At 51.0% G+C, this 26,110-nt stretch overlaps 1 protein-coding gene across 4 annotated transcripts in view; it reads right to left on the reverse strand.

Annotated features, from left to right (window-relative positions):
* Positions 1-5,305: 5,305 nt before the first annotated feature.
* The window catches only part of TDP1 (tyrosyl-DNA phosphodiesterase 1), an 88,741-nt gene continuing 67,936 nt past the window's right edge, over positions 5,306-26,110 (reverse strand). For all 4 annotated transcript variants that reach the window (XM_062181212.1, XM_062181213.1, XM_062181214.1 and 1 more), the window contains exons 16-17: positions 14,883-14,991; positions 5,306-5,602 (exon numbers count right to left, since the gene is read on the reverse strand). In XM_062181212.1, the coding sequence (XP_062037196.1) occupies positions 5,529-5,602; positions 14,883-14,991 (183 nt within the window). In that variant the 3' untranslated portion in view covers positions 5,306-5,528. The remainder of the gene's footprint in view (positions 5,603-14,882; positions 14,992-26,110) is intronic.

The following is a 26,110-nucleotide window of genomic DNA, read 5'->3' on the forward strand; positions in this document are numbered from 1 at the left end:
TATTCTTTCATAAACATAGTGATAAAATACTTCAGAGGCTTTTAAATTTTAGTAATACCCATTACTGAACAAACAAAACCAGCATTCAGTTGCCATGTTCATTTAAAATTTTTCTATTTATTTGAAAGAGACAGAGACAGAGATAAGACTCCTTTCTGCTGGTTCACTTCCCAAGTGCCTGCCAGAGCTGGGGCTGGGCCAGGCTGAAGCCAGGAGCCAGGACTCCACCTAGGTCTCCAGCTCCATCTAGGTCCCTGGTGGCAGGGACCCAACTCTTTGAACCATCATCTGCTGCCTCCCAGGGAACGCATCGGCAAGAAGCTGGAATTGGAGGGCAGCTGGGACTTGAACCCGCACACTCCAATATGGGATGGGGGCGTTTTAATCGCCGTGTGAAATGCCCGCCCCGGCCATGTAATTTTTAAAAAACGTGTGAGTAGTCTCACAGGGCACACGCAGTGGCATCACCTGTGTCCTCGGCCCTGTGCTGGCAGAGCTGGGGCGGACCCAGCATCCCAGAAGAGGCACAGCCCTTGTTCATTACTGAGCTATTGGGTCATGAACCTTATTTTTCTAGCATCAAATGAAGGCATTATCACCTGCCCCGTGGTGTGATGAAGGTGTGTAGTGACCTCCGATCTGAGGATGTACTGTCTCCTGGGCCTTTCCCTGGCGCCTTCTCTATTCTTGTCCTAAAAAAGGACGCTGGTCCAGAGGCTTCTGGTTCCTAACAAACTGCACTGGGCTCAGGAGGCAGTGAAGCAGGTGCTGCAGAAACGTGGGCCATGCACAAGGGTCAGGCTGTGGTTCAAGGCTCCTGCAGCCTATGGAGACTAACGTGCAATCCAGACGTGGCCACCGGACTCTGCTTCGGGACGGCTCACACGGGCTTCTGTGAAGTCCTGGACACAGGTGGTACCGAGACTCGGGATGCTTTGGCTCCCCCGTGCTCAGCACTCAGCCCCGCCCGGGCCATCTTCATTTCCACATGGCCCTCCCTCTCTCCCCGGCACCTCCGCTGCCGCCTACTCTGCTGACACCCAGCCTGATCCCTCTCGCTCTGTGCTTCAGATGCAGCGAGGCCATGGAAACGCTGGGTTTCAGTTGGGGAACTGAACAGAACCTCGGACGCTGTCACTTGTAAGGAGCCCGCTCCGTTGGCCGTGAAGTCTGGCCTCCGTAATTCATCGGCTCGGGTCCGAAACACTAATGCGACATTTATACTGGTTGACTTTCTGTGTTCCCCAACTGAAACCCAGCGTCGGCTCTGGCACACCAGCCATGATTTGCGGTTGCAGTGGATCAAAGGGCACCCGGTCTGCTATCTACATACTTGCTTATCACCAAGCCTGCTCCTCAGCTGGAGCTGGGGAGCATTTGCCACACTCACTGCCTGAGCCTCACGACAGTGCAGCGTGAGCCTGGATTCGGATCCCAGCTGTGTGACCCTGGACAAGTGGTCTCTGTAGTCTCTCCCTCTGTGGTAGGGGAAATAGTTCTTAGGGTGTCATAAAGCACGTGCAAAGGTTCCTGGCCCAAGTGCTCAGTACTTGCTGGTCACTGTCACTGCTTAGGGACTAGTGGACACAGGCCAGAATCATTCAATCACCTGCCTGGTGACTGAATCCATGCTGGGTTCCGGACATGTCATTGCTGGCACTTCCAGAAGCAACTGGCTCCACATACCCCCTAACCTGTTCTCTGTCTTTGTTGTGTGTGGGTCCTATTACACAAGCAGTGGACCCTAGACCCGACTTACTCACTGCGAGAGAGGCAGCCATTGTAGTTTGTGTGCTCTTACCTTGTGCGTTGCTTGAAGTGGGCTACCTACCAGGAAAACTTCTCAAAGACTTTATCCTAATGGCATCTAACCTGTGTGCAACGTAGTTAGCATGTAAATGAGCTTTAGGTTCAATGCTACACTGTAGTGAAGCTATTTTACTCCTGCCAGTCACTGAGTCCCTGGGCAGGCTTTGGCAGTTTATCACGTACAATTTCACACCCATCAGTGTTACTGATCAGCTTCATAAACATAAAAGAACACCTGTCCAAACCTTCAAGGTACTCACGAGCAAAGACCAACGGGTTACAATGCTAATTCTTTTTTTGGTGCGACTTCATTGCTCTACCTATTTTGCTCAAAGTCTCATTTTTCCTATAAGTATTTTTTCTTAGCAGATTCTATTAATGAAGATAGTCAAATGTCCCATACTATGAAAAGCAAAACATCTAGATCACCCAAAACTGGTTTCACAATGAACAAATAAAATTAGACAATTTCCCGAGACCATAAACTTTCAAATATTTGAGACAGAGCTCCTAACCACTGGCTCACTCCCCAGAAGCTTGTAAAGGCTGGGGCTGGGCCAGGCCACAGCTGCGTGCCAGGAACTCAATCCAGGCGTCTCCCCCATAGGAGAGAGGGACTCAAGTATTTAAGCCGTCATCTGCCGCCTCCCGGGGTGCACATTAGCAGGAAGCTGGAGTCAGGGGTGCAGCTGGGGCTTGCATCCAGGCACTCTAGTATGGAATGTGGGTGTCTTAGCTGCTGTGTCGAACACTTGCCCCTAGAACATAAACTTTTAATTTCACATGGAAAAACAAAGATTGTGAATAAAATCAGTTGCAAGATTTTTAAACATTCCAAGTCTGATGCCTAAATCACATTTACTTGGAAGTTTTGCAATCCTGATCGTTTCTATTAAAGTAACTATGTACACATGGTAAGACATTTTGTTTTTACTGTATGTTTTTACTGAATGATCTATTCCCCATCCAAGGCAAGCATGAATAAAATTAGGTTAAATGTAAAAAAAAAAAAAAAAGTAACTATGTACCTTCTATCAAGAACCCAAGAAAGTGGAGCTCCAACACTGTGTAACGTGGTGCAGGAGGGGGCAGAACTCAGCGCTGCTCCCACGGCTTACCGGGGGACCTCTGGCTGTCTAACTCCCGCGCCTTAGCTTCCCGTCTGTAACGCGGGGCGAGTGATGGGCACGTTCTTCAGCAGGCTGGCCTGAGGATGAAGGTGAAGCAGCTGGGCCCAGGACTTAGACTATGGGAAGAACTCAGGAAGCAGCAGCTGTTCTGTCTCCGGGACGAGCTGACATGGGCGGATCTACGCTGTGGGTAAAGCCAGGCAAGTGTCCCCAGGAGTATACTGACAAACCATTTACAAGACCTAGCGCCTTCCTCGACCTCAAGAGTTGGTTAGGGTTAGGGTGGCCGGCCATCCTTCCCTTTGCACAGGAATTCACGAGCAGTGCAGGGGGCAGGGAGTCCGGCCAAAGTGGCAGGTGAACCCCCGAGGGCACCGTGTGTCCATGCCGACCGTTCCCTGTGTTGTTTTTAGGTCTCTCCAATACTCAGGCATTCACCATTCTCATTTGCAAGCTTATTTCCACAGGATGCTAGGGAAGACGGAAAAAGAACTTTTTTTTTTTTTTTGAGAAAAAAGCAGTGGTACCTTTTGTCACATGTACAAAATGTCCTGATTAGACCATGAGTCTGTTACATTAGCAGTTCACAGGGAAGTCAGAGAGGGGTGTGCTGTGGAGGCCTGCCTGGGCGGCGTTTCCATGAGATCAGAGGGGTGGGAGGAGACAGGACAAAGCCTGGGAGGGGGCTGGCCACTTTGTGCAGACGCGACAGGTCTGTTCCATTGCAGAAATACCTGGTAGGCTGGGGAATGACGGAGGCAGTTTCCAAATCAGCTGGCCTGGCTGCCGCACTCTGGATCGCTCAGTCCTAACACCAGGCCCAGATGGGGGGACCTGCTCGTCTTCTGTTGCCACTGGTTCATTATTCCTGGGGCATCACTGCCCACGTGTGTGATCAGCTCTGCCCAGAAAGCACACGGCACTGACTCTACTGATGGCCCCGCCCTGGCCCTCCTCAACTGGGCAGGGGCACAGGAGGGCTGAGGGCAAACTCTGTGATCATGGATGGGTTTCTCCTAGTGTGGCCCCCAATGGCCTATCTAGCCCACTCCACGGAACTGTCTCCAGGTGTGGTCAGTGGGCTGCTCTGTGATGGGATCAGAAAGCATCTGGAACACCGCCCCCCCAGCACTTGACAGCAGTGTGGCATCCAAGTGCCTGCCGTAATACTCCACAGTGGTATCTGTCCACAGTGGATGGGGGGTGGGGAAGGAGGGGCATCAGTCTCCCACAGAGCCTGAGCTCAGGCCACTGGTGGGACAGCCTACTGGTTAAGAGGACGGGCTTTGGATGTTTGTCTGATGTGGCTGCAGGTACAGGTAAAAATACGCCCTACAAGTATGACGTTTTTGAGCCCAAGTTTCCTTACCAGGAAAATGAGGATAATCCTAAAGAACGAACGGGAGGTCACCACCAGGCTCTGGGTCGGCCCCAGCAGCACACCGGCTCCTACTGCCGGTCCGTGGCAGTCAGCTCATCTGGTGGAGGACCTGAATGTTCTGATCCACAGAATGTGGGGCCGCGAGGGCTCATGCCCGAGCTTTCTTCCCTGTGAAATGAACTCATTAACCTAGTGGCTTTCAACTTTTTTAACCAGAATAAGCTGCACACGCGTATCTCACATGTGGAGGCCCAGTAGTAAGGGAAGCAGGGCCCCTCCCTCTGCTCCAGGTTCCTAAGGGGCTTTTGGAAGCTCCTAGGCCTCCAGGGAATACTCTGAAGAAGTATTTTCGGAAAACTTTCAAAACTATTATTCAACCCTCTCCTAGGTTTGTAAGATGAACGACATCATCTGTCTGGTGACAAACTGGAGATCAGCCTCACGCGGGAGAAGGCAGGGTCTAAATCACCCCAGCAGAGTCCCATGCACCGTGCAGACCCCGCTCAGATCCCAGGCAGCTGTGGCCTGGGCCACATCCGGAACCATCTGGCCTCTGCTTCCTCCCTTGGGAACTGGTGGCACTCCACGCAGTCACCTGTGACAATTTCCTTCCAGCAAAGTGCTTGTGTGCGCTGCACGGATTCTAGCAGTGGGCTTCTCGGGGAGTCTCTGGGGGTGGCCTGGGAAACGGATGAGGAATCAGCTGGTGGTCGGGTCCCGCGGGATGAGCCTGTAAGAGGCTGCCAGCACGGGGCCGGCGTGGGTGAGAACCTGCTGAGCAGAGGCGGGGAGCCAAGAAGGCTGCAGGCACCCGGGAGTGGGTGCCCAGACCCTCAGAAAGTGAAGATCACATTACCCCTCTGTGAGGGCAGGTGAGGGAAGGGCGCCTCTCGAGGCACAGGCTGTGAAGTTGGTCAGGGCAGCACGAGCCGTCACGGGTTGTGTGGCTGCGGGGATAATTTTAACCATCTCTCCAAAGGTGTGTTCAACATTGTGACGTTTAATAGGTTTCTTTTCAAAGCATATAAAAGTGAATTAACAAAGGGACACTTCTTCTTTTTAGTGAGCGTGTCAATGATTACTAAACACAGACCCATGGTCACAAGTGTGGCCTCTGCAGGAGCGCAAGGAACACCTTCGGGACGGGCGCGTCCAGTACGGCAGGAACACTCGGTCCTGGGGCTCCACGTCCTGCGACTGGAAGATGCTCAGGAGGGCACCCACATGTTCCCATGTGTGTCTGGCGCTTTGACGTAAGGGATGTTCCAAATCCACGGCCGATCTGGGGGAGAAAGCACATTACACAGCGTTCATTTGAACAGGATCACAGAAGTCACCAAAGGATAGAAGAACGCGTGTGCCTGATTCTCCAAAGTGTGAGAAACATCTTCTGAGCCAAACCCAGGCCACACCCCCCTTCAGACAACGGCTTTTAGTGAAGGGTCCCATGAGGGCCCCCCCCGGGGGGGGGAGCAGGTGAGCATGTGCCCAGGGCAAACCCTGGCACTCCTTCCCTGCTGTGTCAGACTGGTGAGCCAACCACCCGCCTGAACCCCAGCTTCCCTGTCTGTGCCCACCTGGGGCTGCTGTGAAGACAGAGGTCAATGCTAAGGACAGAGCACAGGGTCCAGAAAGGTCAACCAAAGGGCACTGTTTCTTTCTTCTTGCGTGAAGCTGAAGCACTGGGAACAGTTGGCACAGCCCCAGGACACGTGTCTCAGCTGGGCATCTATGACCAAGAGGCCCCGTGTCCCCTCCGGGGACTGCTGCTCTGTGGTAAAGATTAATAACTGACGAGACACCAAGGTCTCTGCAGAAGTGACCACAGACCACTTTTTTTTTTTTTTTTAAGATTTATTTATTTTACTTGAAAGTCAGAGTTACACACAGAGAGAAGGAGAGGGAGGGAGGGAGAGGGAGAGGGAGAGGGAGAGGGAGAGGGAGAGGGAGAGGGAGAGGGAGAGAGAGAGAGAGAGAGAGAGAGAGATATCTTCTATCCACTGATTCACTCCCCAACTGGCCACAACGGCTGGAGATGCACCCAAGAGCCAGGAGCTTCTTCCGGGTCTACCATGTGGATGCAGGGGCCCAAGGACTTGGGCCATCATCTACTGCTTTCCCAAGGGTTACTGTGAAGCCTAACTAAAAACACATCTATGGAAGTTCCTGGCATGTTATAGTTGCCCAGGAAATGGGAACCTCCTTCCCTTCCTTTTAAATGGTGTTTTAGAAACTGGAACGACTGGCTGGCATTGTGGTGTGACGGGTAAAACTACCACCTGTGACGATGGAATTCATTATGGGCGCTGGTTCGAGTCCCAACTGCTCCACTTCCATTCCAGCTCCCCGCTAATGGCCTGGGAAAGCAGTGGAAGATGGCCCAGGTGTTTGGACCCCTGCACCCATGTGGGAGGCCCAGAAGAAGCTCCTGGCTCCTGGCTTTGGTCTGGCCTGGTCCTGGCTGTTGTGGCCACTTGGGGAGTGAACCAGCAGATGGAAGATCTCTCTCTGTAGCTCTGCTTTCTAATAATTAAAATAAATCTAAAAAAAAAGACACTGGAAAAACAAATGCAGCATTCTACCACTGCTAGAGCCATCATTTCAAAAGAACCATACTATGGGTGCAGTGTAACACATGTATGGATTATAGCCAAATCCCCACATTTTTTCAAGACCAGTGTACAGAAGCAGCAAGGGAGGCTCGGGGTGCCTGCTGTGGCCACCACCCAGCAGGGCTCAGCGGGGCTGCCAATGGGAGGCAGCGGGTTTCAGCACAGCACTCGCCTGTGGGGAGCCTTCCCCCTTCTGAACAGAAGTGGGCAGCAGCTCAGGGGCCTGCCTGGTAAAGTCGCTATCTCTTCCCCTCTCTTTCCTCCCCGCCCCCCGGCTGCCAACAGCAGCACCCAGCAGCATGTGGGGGAAAAGGCTATCAGCGATGGCAACAAATTATCAGAGCACTGTTGGTTTGTCTTTGGCCTTGGGATGTTCTGAAAGGAGGCCCTGTCTTGTTAAAAAAGCTTGTTAGTGAGCCCTAAAGTGGGGCCTACTTTACCTTTGTTTCCTGTAAGGCCCCGGGAACAGGAGGGCCGAGCACTTGGCCCCCATGGCAGCTCACTGACCTTAACAGTGCCCTTGCTGCCTCCCACTGGGAGCGGCACCTTCTGTGCCTGCACTTGTCACTCACCCATCTTTCACTGCAGACTGCTGTTGGGTGACGCTGGCTCTGCTTCATCCCCAAGGCAGAGCCTGCCTGATTCCTGCCACACGAGTAGCTCATTATAGACACTCTCCAGGGTGTAGGATTTGTGGTGCAAGCTCTTATCAGTCAGCCTGAGACTCCAAGGACACCACTGCATCTACTCCCGTCCCTCAGAATCAGCGATAATGACCAAGCAAGGACCTAGTAACCACGCCATGGGCAACTTCCTGGAGGCTCCCCTTCAGAGAGAGAACTCTTACGGTGCAGGCTGAACAGCGCCCACATTGGCTGAGAGGTTTAGTACCCCCGGAGGGAAAGTCAGAAAGATGGCTGCTGGGAGGAGGGCCTGGGACTCGAGAAAATCTTTTTACTCAGCGCTATGAGCAACAGAACCAGCACGCAGTGGCTTATAGAAAAACGTGTCCTAGATGATCGTCCCAGGTTACCCCCAGAGGGCACTGGGCGTCGTCACCGACGCACACACAGAGCGGAAATAGTTGCTGAGCGCTGGTTGAATGCCAGGGGCTTTGCTGGGGGCTGTCGACAGACAGTGGATAAGCCTCATGGAGCTGTGGTCCAAGGGGAAGGCGGACCAGCAGCCTGCCACGCGGCTGGAATTCGGACTTCACCAGGGCTGTGCAACGGCTCCCTAACCTGGCTGATGGGATCCTGGATCCCCAGGATCCAGCTCAGGGAGCGTGTTCTAGTAGATCCGAGCTGGGGCCTGGCAGTATCTTCTCGTCTCAGATTCCAAAGGTGGTCCTGATTCAGTTAAGTATGAGATTCAAGGCTGCCGAGGACCCAAGAGGAACATGAGCAGACCTGCATGCCAGTGGTGCAGAGATGGTTTCCTGTGGCAGGAGGCAGCACGGGGAGGGTGAACGAGCAGTGAGGGCAGGTGCGAACCAGGCCTATGTGAAGGCCACAGTGGGAAGCTGGGGTGAATGAGAGCCGTGGCGTTCTGGTCTGTTTTTGTATACCCAGCTCATCGCTCTGTGGCTGGACTGTGTCCACCTCATACCTCTGTGAACCCCAGGACTTAGCCTCTGCAGGAAGGCAGTATGGTGTGATGGCAAAGGGGTTGTGGACGTTCTGGGGTCAGACTGCCCAAGGGGCCTTGACCGACTTAACGGCAGTGTCCTGGCTCCTTATCTGGAAGCCGGGGGTTCTACTATGGTACTTGTGTTGCGAGGCTGTGAGGTTACAGTGAATGAATTCACCAGTTTCTGGTACATACAAAGTGCTCAATGAGCCGGGCTGCAAGGATAAGCAGCATCTCCTTCAGCTCACAGGGGACGCTGTCCCTACTGCATGTACTGCGCAGGTACCAACAGGTTTCTCCACGATCAGAAAACCCACGTGAGGAGCAAATTCCTATTGGACTTAGCCAGGCAAATCCTCTAAGATGCGGCTGTGGGTTAAGGAGTTACCACCCCACTCTCACCCCTTGGCCCAAATGTACATTTCCCACTGTCTTTACAGGGAAACCTGATATGCTCCTCTGGAAGCCACTGTCACCTGAACAATCACTTTCCATTTCTTCCGTAAGCAGACTGTGTGTGTGTGTGAGAGAGAGAGAGAAAGAGAGAGAGAGAGAGAGAGAGAGAGAGAGAGAGAGAGAGAGAGAGAGAGGATCCCAAAGAGATGCACCAGTCAGCTTATGAATTCCAATTCCACTGTATTTTAGCCGACTCTGAACTCAGAGATGTACAGAAGACAAGTCAGCTAACAACGCAAGGGAAAGCTCACCCAGCGTACAAAGCTCCCCGACTCAGCAGAAACGTAGCCATCACAACTGCAGAGTCAGTGCTGTCTGCGACCCATGGGTCCCTTCTCTGTGAAGAACCGCACACGGTGAACCGCCACTCCACAGCCAAACCGGTGGCAGGAAGCATAGTTCAACTCACTGAAAGCCAGGACTTACTTAGTTCCAGGGAATCTGGTAAATTAACTTGTTTTCACTTTAAGAATTTCAGATTTCCTTAAGCTTCCTGATTACAAAGTAATCTAAAAGCTGAGATAGAAGTTTACTTTCCATCTTCTGTTTCTACAAAGTAACAAAAAACCCTCACATTTTATTAAAAAAGATCACAACCACGCTTAAAAATGTTTTTGTGGCCTCAAAAAACAAAAACAAAACTAAATCCTCCTTGGAGTGTGTCTGAGCTAGCAGTTAACATGCATGCATTTCGAGGCTGCACGGCACTGCGGCATAACAGGTACATTTCTGCCTGTGGTGCCCGCATCCCGTATGGGCACCATATGGGTTTGAGCCCCAGCTGCTCCACTTCTGATCCAGCTCCCTCTGGGGAAAGCAGTGGAGGATGGCCCAAGTGTTTGGGCTCCAGCACCCACGTGGAAGACCTGGAAGAAGCTCCTGGCTTCGGATCTGCCCAGCTCTGGCCGTCGTGGACATTTAGGAGTGAACCAGCAGATGGAAGATGTCTCTTTCTGATTCTCCCTACCTCTGCCTGTAACTCTGCCTCTCAAATAAATAAAACTTAAACAAAACAAAAACAGGTGCCTGCCTCCCATTTCAGAGTACTTGGGTTCAATTCCTGGTTCCTGCACATGGCACCAACCTCCTGCCAATGCAGCCCAAGGGAGGCAATAGTGATGACTCAAGTCATTAGGGTCCTTGTTAACCTTGCTGGGGACCTGACTTGAATTCCTAGCTCCCAGCTTCAGCCTGGTCTAGTTACGACTGTTTTGGGCATCTTGGAAATAAACCAATGGAGGAAAACTGTCTCTGCCTTGTGGAAAAATAAATCAATCAATAGATTAGTTTAAGAAAACTGCTAGTGCTGGCGTGGCTCAGTGGATAAAGCTGACGCTGGTGAAGCCAGTATTCCACACTGGAGTCCTGGTTAGAGTTCCGGCTGCTTTGCTCGCAATCCAGCTTCCTGCTCCTGTGTCTGGGTAAGCAGTGGATAATGGCCCAAGAGCTTGGGTTCCTACCACCCACATGGGAGGCCCTAATGGAGTTCCTGGCTTCTGGGTTTGGGCCTGGTTCACCCTTGGCTGTTGCAGGCATTTGGGGGATGAACCAGAGAATGGGAGATCTCTGTCTCTTCCTTCTTCTCTTCTACCTTTCAAATAAATCTATAAATCTTAAAAAAAAAATAGGGGCCAGCGCCAGTTCTAGTCCCGGCTGCCCCTCTTCCAGTCCAGTTCTCTGCTGTGGCCCAGGAGGGCAGTGGAGGATGGCCCAAGTGCTTGGGCCCTGCACCCCATGGGAGACCAGGAGGAAGCACCTGGCTCCTGGCTTCAGATTGGCGCAGTTCTGGCTGTTGCGGCCATTTGAAGAGTGAACCAATGGAAGGAAGACCTTTCTCTCTGTCTCTCCCTCTCACTGTTTGTAACTCTACCTCTCAAATAAAATAAATAAAATCTTTAAAAAAAAAAAAAAAAAGAAGAAGAAAAGAAAAAATACTACCCCCAGGGGCTGGTACTGTGGTACAGTGGGTTAAGCCACCACTTGTGACGCCAGCATCTCATTTTGGAGTGCAATTCAAGTCCTGGATGCTCTGCTTCTGATACAGCTTCCTGCTAATGCACCTGGGAAACTGCAACAAATGGCCCACAAATGTGGGTTCCTGCCACCTACATGGGAGACTCGGATGAAGTTCCTGGCTCCTGGCCCAGCTCTGATCTTTGTAGCCATTTGGGGAGTGAACTTAGATGGCTTTTTCTCTGTTTCTCCCTCTATGACACTCACTCAGTCTTTCTTCTTCTTCTTCTTTTTTTTTTTAAGATTTATTTATTTATTTGAAAGACAGAGTTACACAGAGAGAGAAGGAGAGGCAGACAGAGAGAGAGAGGTCTTCCATCTGTTGGTTCACTCCCCAAATGGCCACAATGGTTGGAGCTGTGCTGATCCGGAGCCAGCAGCTTCTTCTGGGTTTCCCACATGGGTGCAGGGGCCTAAGCACTTGGGCCATCTTCTATTGCTTTCCAAGGCCATAGCAGAGAGCTGGATTGGAAGTGGAGCAGCTGGGACTCGAACCAGTGTCCATATGGGATGCTAGCACTGCAGGTGGCAGCTTTACCCGCTATGCCACAGCGCCGGCCCCGACACTCAGTCTTTCAAATAAAATAAATATTTCTTTTTCTTTTTTCTTTTTTTATTTTTGACAGGCAGAGTGGACAGTGAGAGAGAGAGAGAGAGAGAGAAAGGTCTTCCTTTGCCATTGGTTCACCCTCCAATGGCTGCCACAGCCCACGCACTGCGGCCGGCGTACCGCGCTGATCCGAAGGTAGGAGCCAGGTGCTTATCCTGGCCTCCCATGCGGGTGCAGGGCCCAAGCACTTGGGCCATCCTCCACTGCCTTCCCAGGCCATAGCAGAGAGCTGGCCTGGAAGAGGGGCAACCGGGACAGAATCCGGCGCCCCGACCGGGACTAGAACCCGGGGTGCCGGCGCTGCAAGGCGGAGGATTAGCCTGTTGAGCCATGGCGCCGGCCAAAATAAATATATTTTTAAAAATACTCCTCTAGGTCAAATGGGTTTGCTGTAGAACTTTTCAGGACAGAACAGTGTGAACTGGATTAGGGCAGGATCTGTGCTGTCTCCTTCGGAGTCTGCACACGACAGGTTCCCACGCTTCTGCAGAGAGAAGCCAAGCCCAGCTACAGCACGAGGCAAGGAACCTGGCAGCTGAGTCCCAGTTTTTGCTTTGCTTTATTTGATCATTTTCTTGGTTTCTGGTGATCTTGTCTTGAGCTGTAGCTTTGGTCACAGTAGAACCTGCTTTGGCTAAGCATACAAAACCTTGTGTATTCCAACAGGTTAAAAATCACTTTTCAAAATGAAGGATTTTTGAAATGTTCTTCCCCACTCACTTTTCTAAATGTTGACAAAACGCCTTTGTGGGGTCCACAAGGTTCCCCTGAACGCTGGCTGCAGCGGAAGTGCAACATCTGAGCCACTGGCACTCTGCTCTGTGCTGCTGGAACAGTGAAGAGGAAGATGGCACCGACACAAACTAAACGCTCCTGCTCTGCCTGTGTGTGTCTCTCAGAGAAAATGCCTAAGAAACAATTCAGACAAACACTGGAAAACATCCTACTTGCTGGCCAAATACAAGATTTATCATTTCATACTCTAAGATTTTATCATGTTATAAACTTCTAAGCTCTTGGGAACGCTTTTTCTTGGGAAGGGACAGGACTTTCTTGAACATTAAAAAAATTTTGTTTTGAGAGGCTGAGAGACAGCTTGTACATGTGTGTTCCCATTTGCTGGCTCACTCCACGGAAGTCCACAACAGCAGGGGCTGGGCTGTGGTCTCAAGTCTGGTCTCCCAGGCGGTGAGCCACGACTGCTGCCTTCTAGAGCCTGCATGAACAGAAAGCCAGGCCAAGTGGAGCCAGGACTTGAGCCCAGAACACGTGGAAAGGGGATGCAGGAGTCCCAGCTGATGGCTTAAACTGCTAGGCCAGACGCCTGCTCCTCTGGGAATATTTTTTTTTAAAGATTTATTTTTATTTGAAAGGCAGAGTTAGAGAGGCAGAGAGAGAACAGGAGCTAGAGAAGTCTTCCAACCACTGGTTAATTTCCCAAATGGCCACAACAGCTGTAGCTGGGCTGATCCGAAGCCAGGAGACAGGAGCTTCTTCTGGGTCTCCCATGCAGGTGCAGGGACCCAAGGACTTGGGCCACCTTCTACTACTTTCCCAGGCCATAGCAGAATTGGATTGGAAGTGGAGCAGCCGGGACTTGAACGGATGCCCATAAGGGATGCCAGCACTGCAGGCGGCGGCTTTACCTGCTATGCCACAGCGCCAGCCCCCCTTGGGATATTTTTAAGCCTCTCCCATTATTGCTTTTACATTCACTGGAAATCAGGACTAAAAAGAGAAGGTGGAGTCCGGCCTGGGTTCCAGGCTTGGGGTGGGCAGTGCAAAGCTCAGGGTTAGGAGGTAAAGCCCAAAGCAGTCACAATAAAGAAAGAAATGAATGTCCAGCACCACTTAGTAAGCTGTAGACTTTGTGCATAACCATGGCCATGTCTGCGGGTGGGTGGGGTGTGCACAGATTTCTTGAAATTCAGATTTTGCACCTTACTAATGTCAAAGGAGTATGCATGAACAGATGACAGCTTTAGAGGCCTCTACAGAGTGTCTCTGCTTGGGAAGAAGAACGCTGTGTGGAACTCTGCATCAACACGAACACAACTGATTCCAGAGTTACACAGTCACCTTCCAGGGTCAGGGTAGCCCAGGGGCAGCACAGCAGCAGACGGGATGAACCTCACCAGATGAGCCAACCATTTAGGAAACGGGTCTATCAGAAGGGAGGCGTTGCTTCTCCACAGGCACCCAACATGGTGAGGGCTGTGATGTTGCGAGGGTCCCTCCAGCACTGTCTGGGGCAAACAGGCACCTGCTGGGTACCCTGGCCCCATTAAGGAATGGCAGACTTTGGAATATTAACAGTGATGTCATCCAAAGCTTTTAATTGAAAAATACATGTTGTTTGTTCAGATTTAGTGCTAGCTCAGAGACCTGCAGATTAGAATATGGCTACTCACTTAGGCCTCTCTCCCTTTGGAGGAAAACATGCTGGCTGTGCTAACATGAGCACCTGCCATGTCACATTCTTCCCCACCTCATTCCAGCTGGGGACAGCAGCACAGCAGCCTGGAGGCGGGGCCACAGGGGGCTGGACGGAGGAGGCACCCATGCCAGCCAGCCTCGTCCCAGGACAGCTGAGCCTGCTGTGATGTTCCTGCTGACTGCCACTGTGAAACGCTTGCTCACTGCCCAGGAAGCTCATGGTCAAGGACAGCACTGTTCAAAGTATGGCCTGGGACTCTCCCTTTTGGGGGGAGGGTGGTGGCCCGTGAGGCCAGAATGATCTTCACTACAATATTAAGTCGTCGTGTGTTGTTTATGCGTCCATTTTCACACACATGAACAGAGGCTACGTAATGTGGGACATCACAACAGACGGAATGGGAGGGCAGCTACGAGAAGAGAGCAGCGGAGGGGAAAAAGAGAACCGAACGGCGAGGGGGCTTGCAAAAACCTAGTGCCACTTTATTAGCTAGCTTCTCATTTTGGAAATGGTCATAAAAATATGTTAAAGGAGCTTATTATTGTTATTGTAAAACTAAATAAATATTTGAGAACTGCTGTTTTAATTTCTAATATTGTAAGCACCAATAGACACAAAGTCCGACAAATAAAAGTTCTTTGTGGTTCTCAATGATTAGAGGAGTGCAAAGACCAGCAGTTTGAGAGGTGTGGCCCCAGGCAGAGAGATGAATGGGACGCTGCACACCTGGCTTCTGGAGGGTTCCATGAGCCAGAGTCCCGCTGAGAGGCACAGTGACCCATGGTTTCCTTTCTTTCGGTCTTACCTTTACTTCCATACAGTTCTGGGGGCAGATCATACGGCACAGGGAAGGCAGCTGTTGGCTCCTGGTGACTGGAGAAGAATTTCTGTTTCACATTGAAGCTGTCCAGGCCCTGTAGACACACGGAGGGCATCCATGACAACACCCCCTTTCTGAAAAAACAAGCTCCCTACACACTCCAAGAACACCCCAGAAGGTCCCAAGAAGCAATCGCATCTTCTTTGTGGCACCCCCCCCAATACCATTCAGACTATTTCAGAACTGTCATCCATGGTTACAGGCAAACATACCTACAAGCCCCTCCCTCCCAGTCACCTGCTTTCCTAAAAATCAGGGAGGTTAAAATTTCTGGAATTACACTATAGCAAGGTGTGCAGAAGTTTAATAACGGATGCAAAGCAATCATCTGGGGGGGGGTGTGTGTGTGTGTGTGTGGTTATGGCTCATTTCTACCAGACACTGTGTACCGTCTGCAGGGACTTTGTAGAGCTCACTGCATAAAAATACCTCTAAATGCTTCCAATATTGCTATAGAAACAGGCTGCCTGCTCTGGAGTAAGGAGAAGTAAAAGTTGCTTTCATGGATAATGAAATTGTTCCATTATAATGTGACAGCAATACAGAAATGAAACTGCAAAACCCACTAAGATGCAAAGTTTATCCCAAAAACCCCAGAACACGGTGTTAATTTTAGACTTCATTGAGGGTGCAAGCTGAATCTCTCTCTCTCCAGCAATGTTTAGTACATCAGCCCACCCACCCTTCCTGCATTGCTCACTTCTGCCCCTCCCAGGTTCGCCCCACACCCAGCCTTCAGTCTGTTGTTCCTTCTGTCTACCCACCCAGACAGATGCACCTCCACATCCTAAACCCCAGGGCCGGTGTCTGGGAAGCCCGCACCAAGGAGCACCGAGGTCCTGGGCCTCTGTGACTGAGTAGCTCAGGAAGGGGAGGCTGGTCACGGGCACGGCACAGGGCCCACGAAAGGAGCCACACTGACCGGCGCTTCAGACAACCCGAGTCCCAGCGTCTGCTCTGACACCCACTAAGCTGTGGGAACGGCAGATGCTTTTATTTACTTAACGTGTTCTGTCTCGTGTCTCTCTTGTCGGTCACGCATGGGGCTGGGCATCAGTCATACAGGTATTAGCACAAAAATGCTATCCTGTTCTCAGGGGATGCACAGCCTGGTGGGGAGGCGGTAAAGCAAGGTAAGTAATTACAGCTGGCGCGAGGTGCTGTGAAAACAGCCAAGGAGCGCTGTGAGAGGACGGTGGGCCTGGGTGAGATTTGGGGTAAGCCTCCTCAAAACTGGGAAGGGTAGGGCCGGTCAGGTGGGGGTGGAAAGAACCATGTCCCGGGCAGAGGCCCAGAGGTGGCAAAGAGCTTGGTGTGTTCCAGGGAAGACGGCGGTTAGTGGACAGCTGGGTGCTCATAAAGCCGGGCTGACGAAGGGCCTGCGGGTTGTCACATTCACGTCTCTAATTTCGGCACCGAGCAAGTCCTGGCGCACAGCAGCTGCTCAAGAATATGGGACTGTGGAAAGAGATCGAAGTACCTTCCCTGCTTGCTTTGTAGGCCTCTGCCTGAAGGTACATGGAGAGGGTGGGCACAGGGGTGATGAAGTAAAGAACTATTGTGCGTGGGAAGAGCCCAGGAACCCTCCGAGCTACGGCAGGGACAGAGATGGGGACCAGCAGTCCAGTGACCAGGAAGTGATGCCTGGCGCAGGCTCTGTTCAACAGAGGAGGAGACAACCCATTTCCAGGGGGTAGGACACGAAAGCCTCTGTAGAACACAGCATTTCAGCAGGGTTTTGCAAATCTAACAGAATTTCAGTATCCAGAACATCAGTGAAGGAACCAGCTTCCTGTGGGCACATCCGGCACAGCAAGTGTAAGGACAGAGTGGGGGGCGGGGGCCCGCAGAGCAAAGCTGCAGCCAGACTGTCCCTGGGCCACCAGGTTCACACCCTGGCCATTGTGACTCAGGCTGGGCATGTGACCCAAGTCAGAGGTGCTGGGTAGACCTCATCTTCCTGTCGGGGGAATCCATCAGGTCAGAGCAAGCCTTGAGCTGCTGGGGCTCCCCTAAGTCCAGCAGAAGAAATAAACCCTGAAGACGTGGCCCCAGACCCTGGCCTCAGCTCTGCCCGAAGCACGGAGCTCACCACCTTGCCTTGTCACTCACTCCTCTGAGTTGTGAGCCACAGGACTCCTGGTGAGAGGTGTGGTGTTTATGGGAACAGATGGGGCTAGGAACTGCTGGAGTGAGACCAGCAGCTACTGCCACTCGAACAGGAAAAGGCTCAGCCGATGGCCTTGGGCCATGCAGGTGCGAGCGCGAGTCCCCACTGTGACTGGGCTGCAGCTACACAGGGAGGCGGCCCTGGCCCAGAATGGGGCTGGTGGGCATCCAAGACAAAGATCTGAAAGAGATGGAAGAAACATAAAAAGCAGGGACAGAGGAGAGCAGAGCACAGGGAGACCAAGGACTCTTGGAGGTCTTGAGCCATGTGTCTGAAAGGATACACGGCCTGCTGGCTCCCCACCCTTCCGCCTGCTCTGCAGGGCCACCTCCTCCCCACGGACGGTGCCAAGTGACCTTTCTCACATCTTACTGATGATGCATTCTGGGGCTGAGGAAACCCTTTGTAATCTGGTCCTTGTGTAGACCACTTACTTGCTGTGTGACTCTAGGCAAGTTACTGAACCTTTCTGGGCCTCAGTTTCCACATCCATTTATGAAGCTGCTAGTAGCACCCAAGTTGTAAGGCTATTTAGAAGGACGACTAGCACAGCACTGCAGATGAACTGGCACAGCTGTGAGTGCACTCAGGGAGTTCTCAGAGAGGAAACAAATCCCCACATTCAGTCACTGCCCAAGACCACACAGCTGCTGAGAGGGGCAAGCGGGCGGGCGTGTGGGCCAGCAGTTAAGGACCTGGGTTCGAGTCCCACCTCCAGTCCCGATTCCAGTTTCCTATTAACCTTCACCCTGGGAGGCAGCAGGTGATGGATGGCTCAAGTAGTTGGATCCCTGTCACCTGTGTGAGAGTTCCCAGCTTCTGGTTTTCGCCTGGCTTAGCCTGGGCATTGCAGGCATTTGGGGCCTGAACCAGAGGATGGATCTTGGTCTGCCCCTGTCTCTCTGTCTCAAAAATTAAAACAAAGAAACAGCTGGCTAGGCTGCAGCCCTGTCCAATGTTCCTTCCACTAAGCAGACAGATGGGCTCACAATCACCACCATGAACCATGACAAAGGAAGAAATCCTTGAGAATTTAAGAGTCAGTATCGAGGCAGGCGGAGGTAGGATGAGCCTAATTCTGGAAACCTTAGTATTTGGATATTTTTAAAAATAAAGAGGCCAGAGGTTGGGGATGCCCATTTAGTCATTAAATACTTTTATGAGGATTTGGGTAAAAAGAACAAACACTTCTACCTTCTTTTGTTTCTAGCTCAATTGTACCATGGCAAGGGGTAAAGATTCTTCGTGGCTGGGACTCAGGTCTGACACTCTACAGGTTCTGGCCCAGGGCTTCATTCTGTGGTATCTGACCTCAGATGTAGAAAGGGCTGAACCACCCACATCTGACAGAAACCAATACGCTTTTTTCTTGAATGCCATTTCTGGTCCAAATTCTAGGGAATTATGGATGGAAAAAAGTACCACTTTTCCCTTCAATCTGGATGTCAAATAATTTGAGGCTGTCTTCTAATGACCACTATTTATAAACCACCATGATTATCATTCGGCAATCTACCCAACAGAGGAACGCACCCCCAGGCACAGTCTCCAACTAGACAGTTCAGCCAATAGGTTTATGAAACACCAGGTGAGAGGGTTCTTGCAGGAGAAACTGCTGGTTTTGCCCCTGGCCAGCTCTGGGAGCGAAAGAGCTTGTTCGTTATCCCTGTGCTGACCCAGGGTTAGCAGCTTAGCTCCATCTCGGAGAACAGGACACACACACACACACGTTAGATATTTCTTCAGTTGCATCTACCTGATCAGCAGCCTCAACTGTGAAATCCTCTGCAAGGCATTAGGTTTTCCTAACTGTGACGGCAGCTGAACTTCCCAAAGCAGCAATTTTTTTTTTGTTTATTTTAATTTAAAAATAATAATTTGAGAGGCAGAGGGAGGGTTCCCATCTGCTGGTTTTCACTCCCCAAATGCTCACAATGGTGGCGACTGGACAGGAACCCGAGCAGGGAGCCAGGAACACCATCCAGATCTCCCTTGTGTATGGCAGGAGCCCTATTACTTGAGCCACTGCTGCTGCCTCCCAGGGTGTGATGGAGCCAGGAACTGGCTTAACCTCGGCTAAGTGTCCATTCACAGGAGGAGACTTTTTAAAGATGGACTAATTGGTGAGGAAGTACATTATAGTAGGTTGGTGGTGAGGCCTTTCTGCAAGGCAGTGCATTATGGGACTTCCAAAAATTTATGAAAAATGAAAATAGGAGTTCATTTTGATGAAAAACAAATTTTGAAATCTGTGCACAGCTTTTTTTCCCCACAATATTAATTTTCTGTAAACTTTTGGAAGATCTTTTGTATAATCCACAAGTGTGAGTGTTGCCAGCTGGGGTTTAAGAAAAGCTTTTTGGGGCACTTTTTGCTTTTTTCCATGAAGAGTCTATTTTTGTACTTTTATTTTTTGTTGCTGCTCCTACATGTTAAGTTTGACTTTCAATAATAAAATTCAGTAAAAACTTAATAAAAACTTGCTGTAGACATTATTTACAACTTGCCAAAGTCTGCAGCCATATAAAACGTCACCAATATTTAATGGAGCCTAGTGCCACCACACAGAGTGGGAAGTGAGCTAGTTAAGGAATATACATTCGAACATTATCTTATAGATATGCATGTTACATGTGGCATTGTCCATTAATACTAAAACATCTGGGGCTGGCACTATGGTACAGTAGGTTAATTCTCTGCCTGCAGTGCCGGCATCCCATATGGGTGCTAGGTCAAGTCCCAGCTGCTCCACTTCCAATATAGCTCTCTGCTGTGGCCTGGGAAAGCAGAAGATGGCCCAGGTCCTTGGGTCCCTGCACCCGCGTGAAAGACCCGGAAGAAGCTCCTGGCTCCTGGCTTCGGATCAGCTCAGCTCTGGCTGTTGCAGCCACTTAGGGAGTGAACCAGCGGATGGAAGACTTTTCTGTCTCTCCCTTGGCCTGTCTGTAACTCTACTTCTCAAATAAATAAATTAAATCTTTAAAAAAAATCTTTCTGAGACATTCTAAAGCCTTAGTCAAACATACCAGAATTTGCTATTCACATTAAAACTAGTATTTAAACTTTTTCTAATTTAAATTTATTTGAAAGGCAGAGAGAGAGAGAGAGAGAGAGAGAGAGAGAGAGAGAGAGAGAAAGAGAAAGGGAGGGAGGGAGGGAGGGAGAGGGAGAAGGGAGAGGAGAAAGAGAGACAGAAACATATAAAGAGACAGACACAGACAGAGCTATCAATCTCCCATCTGCTGATTCACTCCCCAAATACCCACACAGTCAGGGCTGGGCCCGGCTTAAGCCAGGAGCCCACAACTCAGTCCGTGCTGCCCATGCGGGTGCAGGGCCCCAGTTACTCGAGCCGTCACCACAGCCTTGCAGGGTGTACGTGGCAGGAAGCTGGCATTGGGAGGTGGAGCCGGGATGTAGACCTCAGCACTCCAACGTGGGACGCAGGTGTCCAAGCGGTGTCTTAGCTACTGTGTCAAGTGCTTGCCTCAGCTTTTAAACTTTCTAATGCAGCATCAGTCAGCTTTCTGACTGACAGCTTTCTGTTACTAAATATATGAAACAAGCTATGATTGAAGAAAGGCTTGTTCTGGCTCATAGTTTCGGAGGGTCACAGTCTAAGCTCAGGTGGGCCCACTGGTTCGACCACCTGGCGAGGAGGAAGGCTGGCCGTGGAGAAGCATGAATGGGGGAAGGATGACAAGCAGAGCGAGGCTGGGCCCAGCTCAGCCTTTAAGGGCTGCCTTCCCAGTGACCCAAGGACCTCCCACTGGGCCCACTTCCCATACACTGTACCTGGACTAGGTCGCCACCCTCCTAGTACCATTCACTGATGGCTTTGGTGATTAAACGCCTGCATGAGCTGTGGGAGCTGCATCCTACTGAAAGCACAGCAAACTGTGATCGGCGAGTTTTAACAAAACACAACCAGACCTGGGAATGGAATTCAAATACTCCGCCTTCTTGCTAAGCTCCAAGCTGCCCTGAAAGATGGGTATTTGTCAAGCAAAGGACTGCCTGTGGAGTGCAGGTGCGGAGAGGAGGACAGCACAGCCTCATCGTGGAACCACAGATTCTGATGTAGCTGGAACCTGCAGAGTGCCAGCCTCTGCTCCCAGTCTTCCCACAGTTTCCACACCATCACTAAGAGTGCCACTGTCAACCACACCCTTCACCGAGCATTTGCTCAAAGGTAAGCACTTGACAGGTTGTAACTGAAATCTCACAATACTTTAGGAGTTGGTTACTACGCTGTTCCCACCGAGGAGCAGAGGAGAGGGGCCTGCAGAGTAAAGTCTCAGGTCAGAGCCCTTTCTCTTCCTGTCACCTTGGCTCCTACATCTTCAAGCTCTCTGTTCTGGGACCGTTCCTTTCCTTGGTTCTTGGATCTCTCCAACATGTTCTTCCACATTCTGTCCCTTCCTAAATTATTTCAGCGTGTCTAATGGAAGCACAGGATGAGACAATCAGCAAGGGCCAGTGCTGTCATGGGCCTAGGATCATCAATATGCTGACCAGGCGGGTGACTGGGCCCACGGGCATGGTGGTGGGAGACACGCTGTTTCTGCTCTCTATGGGCCTGGATGTCATACAAGGGAATGGAGATGTCGTCTCATGGGCCCAGGTGAGCCACTGAAAGCCACTGACGGGAAAGCAACACAGACCCTGGTGCATGGGCAGAAACATGGCCCCAGAACTAGGGTGGTGACCTGGACGCAGAAAGGGGAGGACGGTCAGTGAGTCCAGAGGAAAGGAGGTGGCCTGAAGCAGCAGGTGAGGGCTCCTTGCATGGCAGATGGGATGGGATGGGATGTGGCAACTGGACGAGGACAGTGGCTTTATCAGCTGAGTGGGAGAACACAAGAGGTCGCTAAGAAATGCCCCATGAAACACTGTTGCCCACTGCGGCCTCCCAGGAAACTAGGGGAGCCTACAGCTGAGGGGCAGGGCTCAAGTCAGGTGGGCAGAGGTGGTGGGGGAAGTGAGGTAAGGAGAGGTGAAGGCAGTGGCTCTTACAGATTTAATTAAAATTTTCTATGCAGTCACAGTCATCATGAGGGTGTACTTCAGAATACAAAGATAATAAGACAGCTTAAACAAAACAGAGGTAAGAGAAAGCAGAGACTTGACTCTTTGGAGATTTGACAGAAAAATTTTGATTCTGATTACAGAAAAGAAGGAACCTAAGGAGAACCCTAAGGAGCAGGTGAACCTGGGGCTTGGAAGGGCTGAGGTGCCTCTTGGCCTCAGTACAAGCACAGGCTCACTTGGGTTCCCCTCTGTCGGGAAGGACCCAGGATTAGCTGCTGATCCATGGCCTTCAGAGGGTCAGGTGTATCCTTCCGAGGGGCAGGTACTCCAGCCACAATGTGTTAGGCAGCTCTAGTCCAGGGTCTGCTCCGTGCCTGAGACAAAGCATGTACTCAATAAACACCAACAGAACAAGGTTCAAAGAAATATTTGTACACACGAGGCCTTAGGGTTTAGAACACTGCTACTGATCTTTGAAATCATTCTCTCTCATAAATTGAGATTTTCCTAAACCTAAATGAAACAGTCTAAGTTAAAAGTTCAACACACCCAAAGCAATAGGACTACTGAGAAAACACAAAATAGCGGATACATTGTTAGACCTCAAAAGAATAGTTTCTGATTTAAATTAAACGTTTTATTAGGCACCTAGTATGTATCACAGATCACTAAGTATACACAAGGTCAAATGTATCTTGATATTAATCTCCAAAGCTCTTGAACGTATTCCTAATCAAAGTGAAAGTTACTGGGGTGGGTGTTGGGCACAGTGGTTAAGTCGCTGCTTACAACACCCCTGGTTCCATGTTGGAGTGCCTGGTTTGGGTCCTGGGCTACCCCACTTTCAATCCAGTTTCCTGCTAAGGTATGTTCTGAGGGGCAACAGATGATGGCTCAAGTACTTGAGTTCCTGCCACCCACGTGGGAGACCTGGGTAGCATTCAGTCCTTCTTGCTTTGGCCTGGCCTGGCCTGGCCCAGCCCTGGTTGTTTGGGGAGTGAACCAGCAGATGGGAGACCCCACTCTTTCAAATAAAATGAAGATATAAAAAAACTTTTTTTAAAAAAGGAAAGTAATGGATGACCTGTTCTGTCTGGAAGTTAGGTTGATCTTGAAAGAAAGCATTTATAGATCTACCCAAATAAAATAAGCAGAAAATAAAAAATGGAAACAATTCAGTATTTAGTTACCAGGGACTTTTTAGCTTGCAGATCAACCCGAGAGGTCTCTCTGTTATGAATGGGATACACTGGCTCTCCACCTACTAGAGTTCACTTGGTAGCTGAGTGACCGGTCCTAAGCAGGGCTGTGAGAAAGGAGAGAACTGCAGGGCTCCTGAGAGGCGATGGCCCCTGCGGTTCTGGGCACTGTGCCAGGCCTGGGTGTCCACAACACTGGAACACGGTGACCGAGATGGCCTGATGGTGCAGGACAAAAGCGGCAGCTCTGGGCGCTGATCACACAGAGACGTGGGAGGTGCGGACAAGGAGTTCTGCCTGAAAGGCCAAACGTGGGCTGAACTAGAGAAACTGGGTACTGGACAATGCCCAGCCAGAGGGACACTGGCAGAACCCTGCTCTGTGAGTCCACCTGCAAACGCCTAACTGCAAACATCTGGGGGTGTGTCTGGCTGGTCCTGAAGAAGAAACCTCCAAAAAAGGACAAAATGCATTCGTACCAGTAAACATTTAAAGACTGTGATCAATACAGAAATCTTTAAGATATTTATTAAATGAATATACAGGCTTGGCACTTGTAAGTACTGTAAGAGATTCCTGAGTGAGAGAGGGAGGGAGGGAGGGAGCGTGAGAAAGAAAGAGAGAGAGACTGATTGATTTAATTTCAGCAAGACAGCTACGGTGAGCTGGTCCACACTGCAGATTGCTTACAACACGATCTGCAGGCATATTTAAGTGCCTACTGCAAGTACCATACACTGAATGAAAATCACAGCTCCACAGCCACAGCTCTGCACACAGCTTGTGGAGCTGGAATGAGCATGGAGGCGTCACCCCCAGGCCACCGGGATGTTCACTTACAAACTGAGAAACGTTTGAGGCAGAAACTGCTGCTGTGTTCTGCACGCGCTCCTGCACAGGCCAACCGTCTCATTCCAGTGCTCGCCCCACTTCAGCAGAACGACAAGTCACCTGACGGCACTGACCTCTGGGCTGCCCTCAAAGTCACAACCATCAGCGTCGACACTGGGAAGGTCACGCAAAGCTCTAGTTCCTTTCCAGCCACTTCGCACCACAGCATGCAACACAGACGCTGCGACACAGTTGCTGGAAGACCGAGTCTCCTCTGTTGCAGACTGGTAAGACAAGCACCAACTCATGGGTGGATGCCCTGTGACTGTCCACCTCCCAACAACTCTCTCATCTGTGGCGACAGGTCCACTGCTGTGGGAGAAGCCTGGGAGACAGGTGGAAGCTCGAGTTTTTGGCAAGGTAGAATGGCCAGCACCTGGGCCGCAGAGCCACACCCCCAGACCTGGCCAGGCCCCACCCTCGCAAGGCTCCACTGTTTAACAACTCCGGATTCCATGACATTTCCCCAGGAGCCTTTCAATGAACTCCCTCTGTCTGTGGCTTCAACAGAGCCGAGACCAAAACATCACCAATGCCCTTCTCAGCTTCTGGGCTCTGTCCACTCAGGCTCGCAGCCGGGGCGTCTTTAGTGCTATCAGCTGTGAATAGGTTGTCTGTCTGGCTGTCACGACCACCCTGCCCAACTTGACTGTAGACCTTGGGAGGACAAGGTCAGTATACGTCTGTGTATTGTCCACTGCAGTGCCTGATGTCAGCACCTTGCCCGGCCTAATGGGGAAACGGCTGGTGACAAGACAGTGGCAGTATGTGGGTCCTCACCAGTGTCAGGGACGGAGCCGGTGCTCAGAACCGTTGCAGGCTCTGAGCCCTGAGATGCCCACAGACTGCTGGGGAGCCTGTTACCTTCCTAGGCAGTCAGCTAGTTACAGGCATCCGGGTTGGGGCCAGCCTGTTGGAACAGTATGGACGGGGGTGGGATCTGGTTTGTACATTCCTGTCTGATGGTCTTCATGAATACTGGGATCTCTATTTCACTCGAAAGCACTGCCTGGAGGCTCCTCCTTATTCCAGAAGTACAGACACGAGACAAGAGACCAGGATCAGGCCAGCTGGGGATTCTGCACGACTGCTCCCGCTCTTTCTCTAAGTCTTCTCTAATACAGTCACAGAAACAACACCTGAAGCACAAATGAGCAGCTCAGAGGGGCCCAGAGGGCCTGGAGGAGCAGTATGTGTCTCTCCTGCTGTCACCTTCGCAACCAGGGATCACATTAGGACACGGACAAAACACCAGAATTTCTACAGGTGCTGGTCACAAAAGCGAAACCAGAGTAGTGTGGAACACACTCTGTTACTCATGCTATTGTTGGGAGATAGTTCCACCCTCAGTTTAAGCCACAGTCGCCATAACCACAGTGAGTTATTGTCACCCTTGTGCTGTGAACTCACTGCTTCCCAGAGCAGTGTGTGGGGAAGACTGAGGCCTGTGGGACAGAGCCCGCTCTGGCTGCGCAAGGTCCCTCCCTCGTCCACAGGGCAGGGTAACAGTGCAGTAGGAGTCACGATCTTTATTGTGAGCAGCATGCAGATCTGCTTTGCTTTCCTCTGGATAAAAACACAAAAGGTGCTGATATCTCAGGGCATGACCCTCAAGGGACCACACCTACAGATCTGCAGTGAGACTCCTGTGATGGACAGAAAGGGGGACAGAAACTGGCACAAGGCGGTGAAGGGAAGGCAGGGAGGAGCCGCAGCTGCGCACGTGAGGATCGCTGGAGGCAGGCAGAGGTACTTGCACACCTGCCTTAAGCCTGTACTTTGCTGTAGCTAGTAGGTTCCAGACTCAAGTCTGATGACAAGTACATGACACCCCTAGCAAAATCTTTTGGTCCACAAGAGCT

This window comes from Lepus europaeus, chromosome 22, assembly GCF_033115175.1.
Source record: "Lepus europaeus isolate LE1 chromosome 22, mLepTim1.pri, whole genome shotgun sequence".
In the NCBI taxonomy this organism is placed as follows: Eukaryota; Metazoa; Chordata; class Mammalia; order Lagomorpha; family Leporidae; genus Lepus; species Lepus europaeus.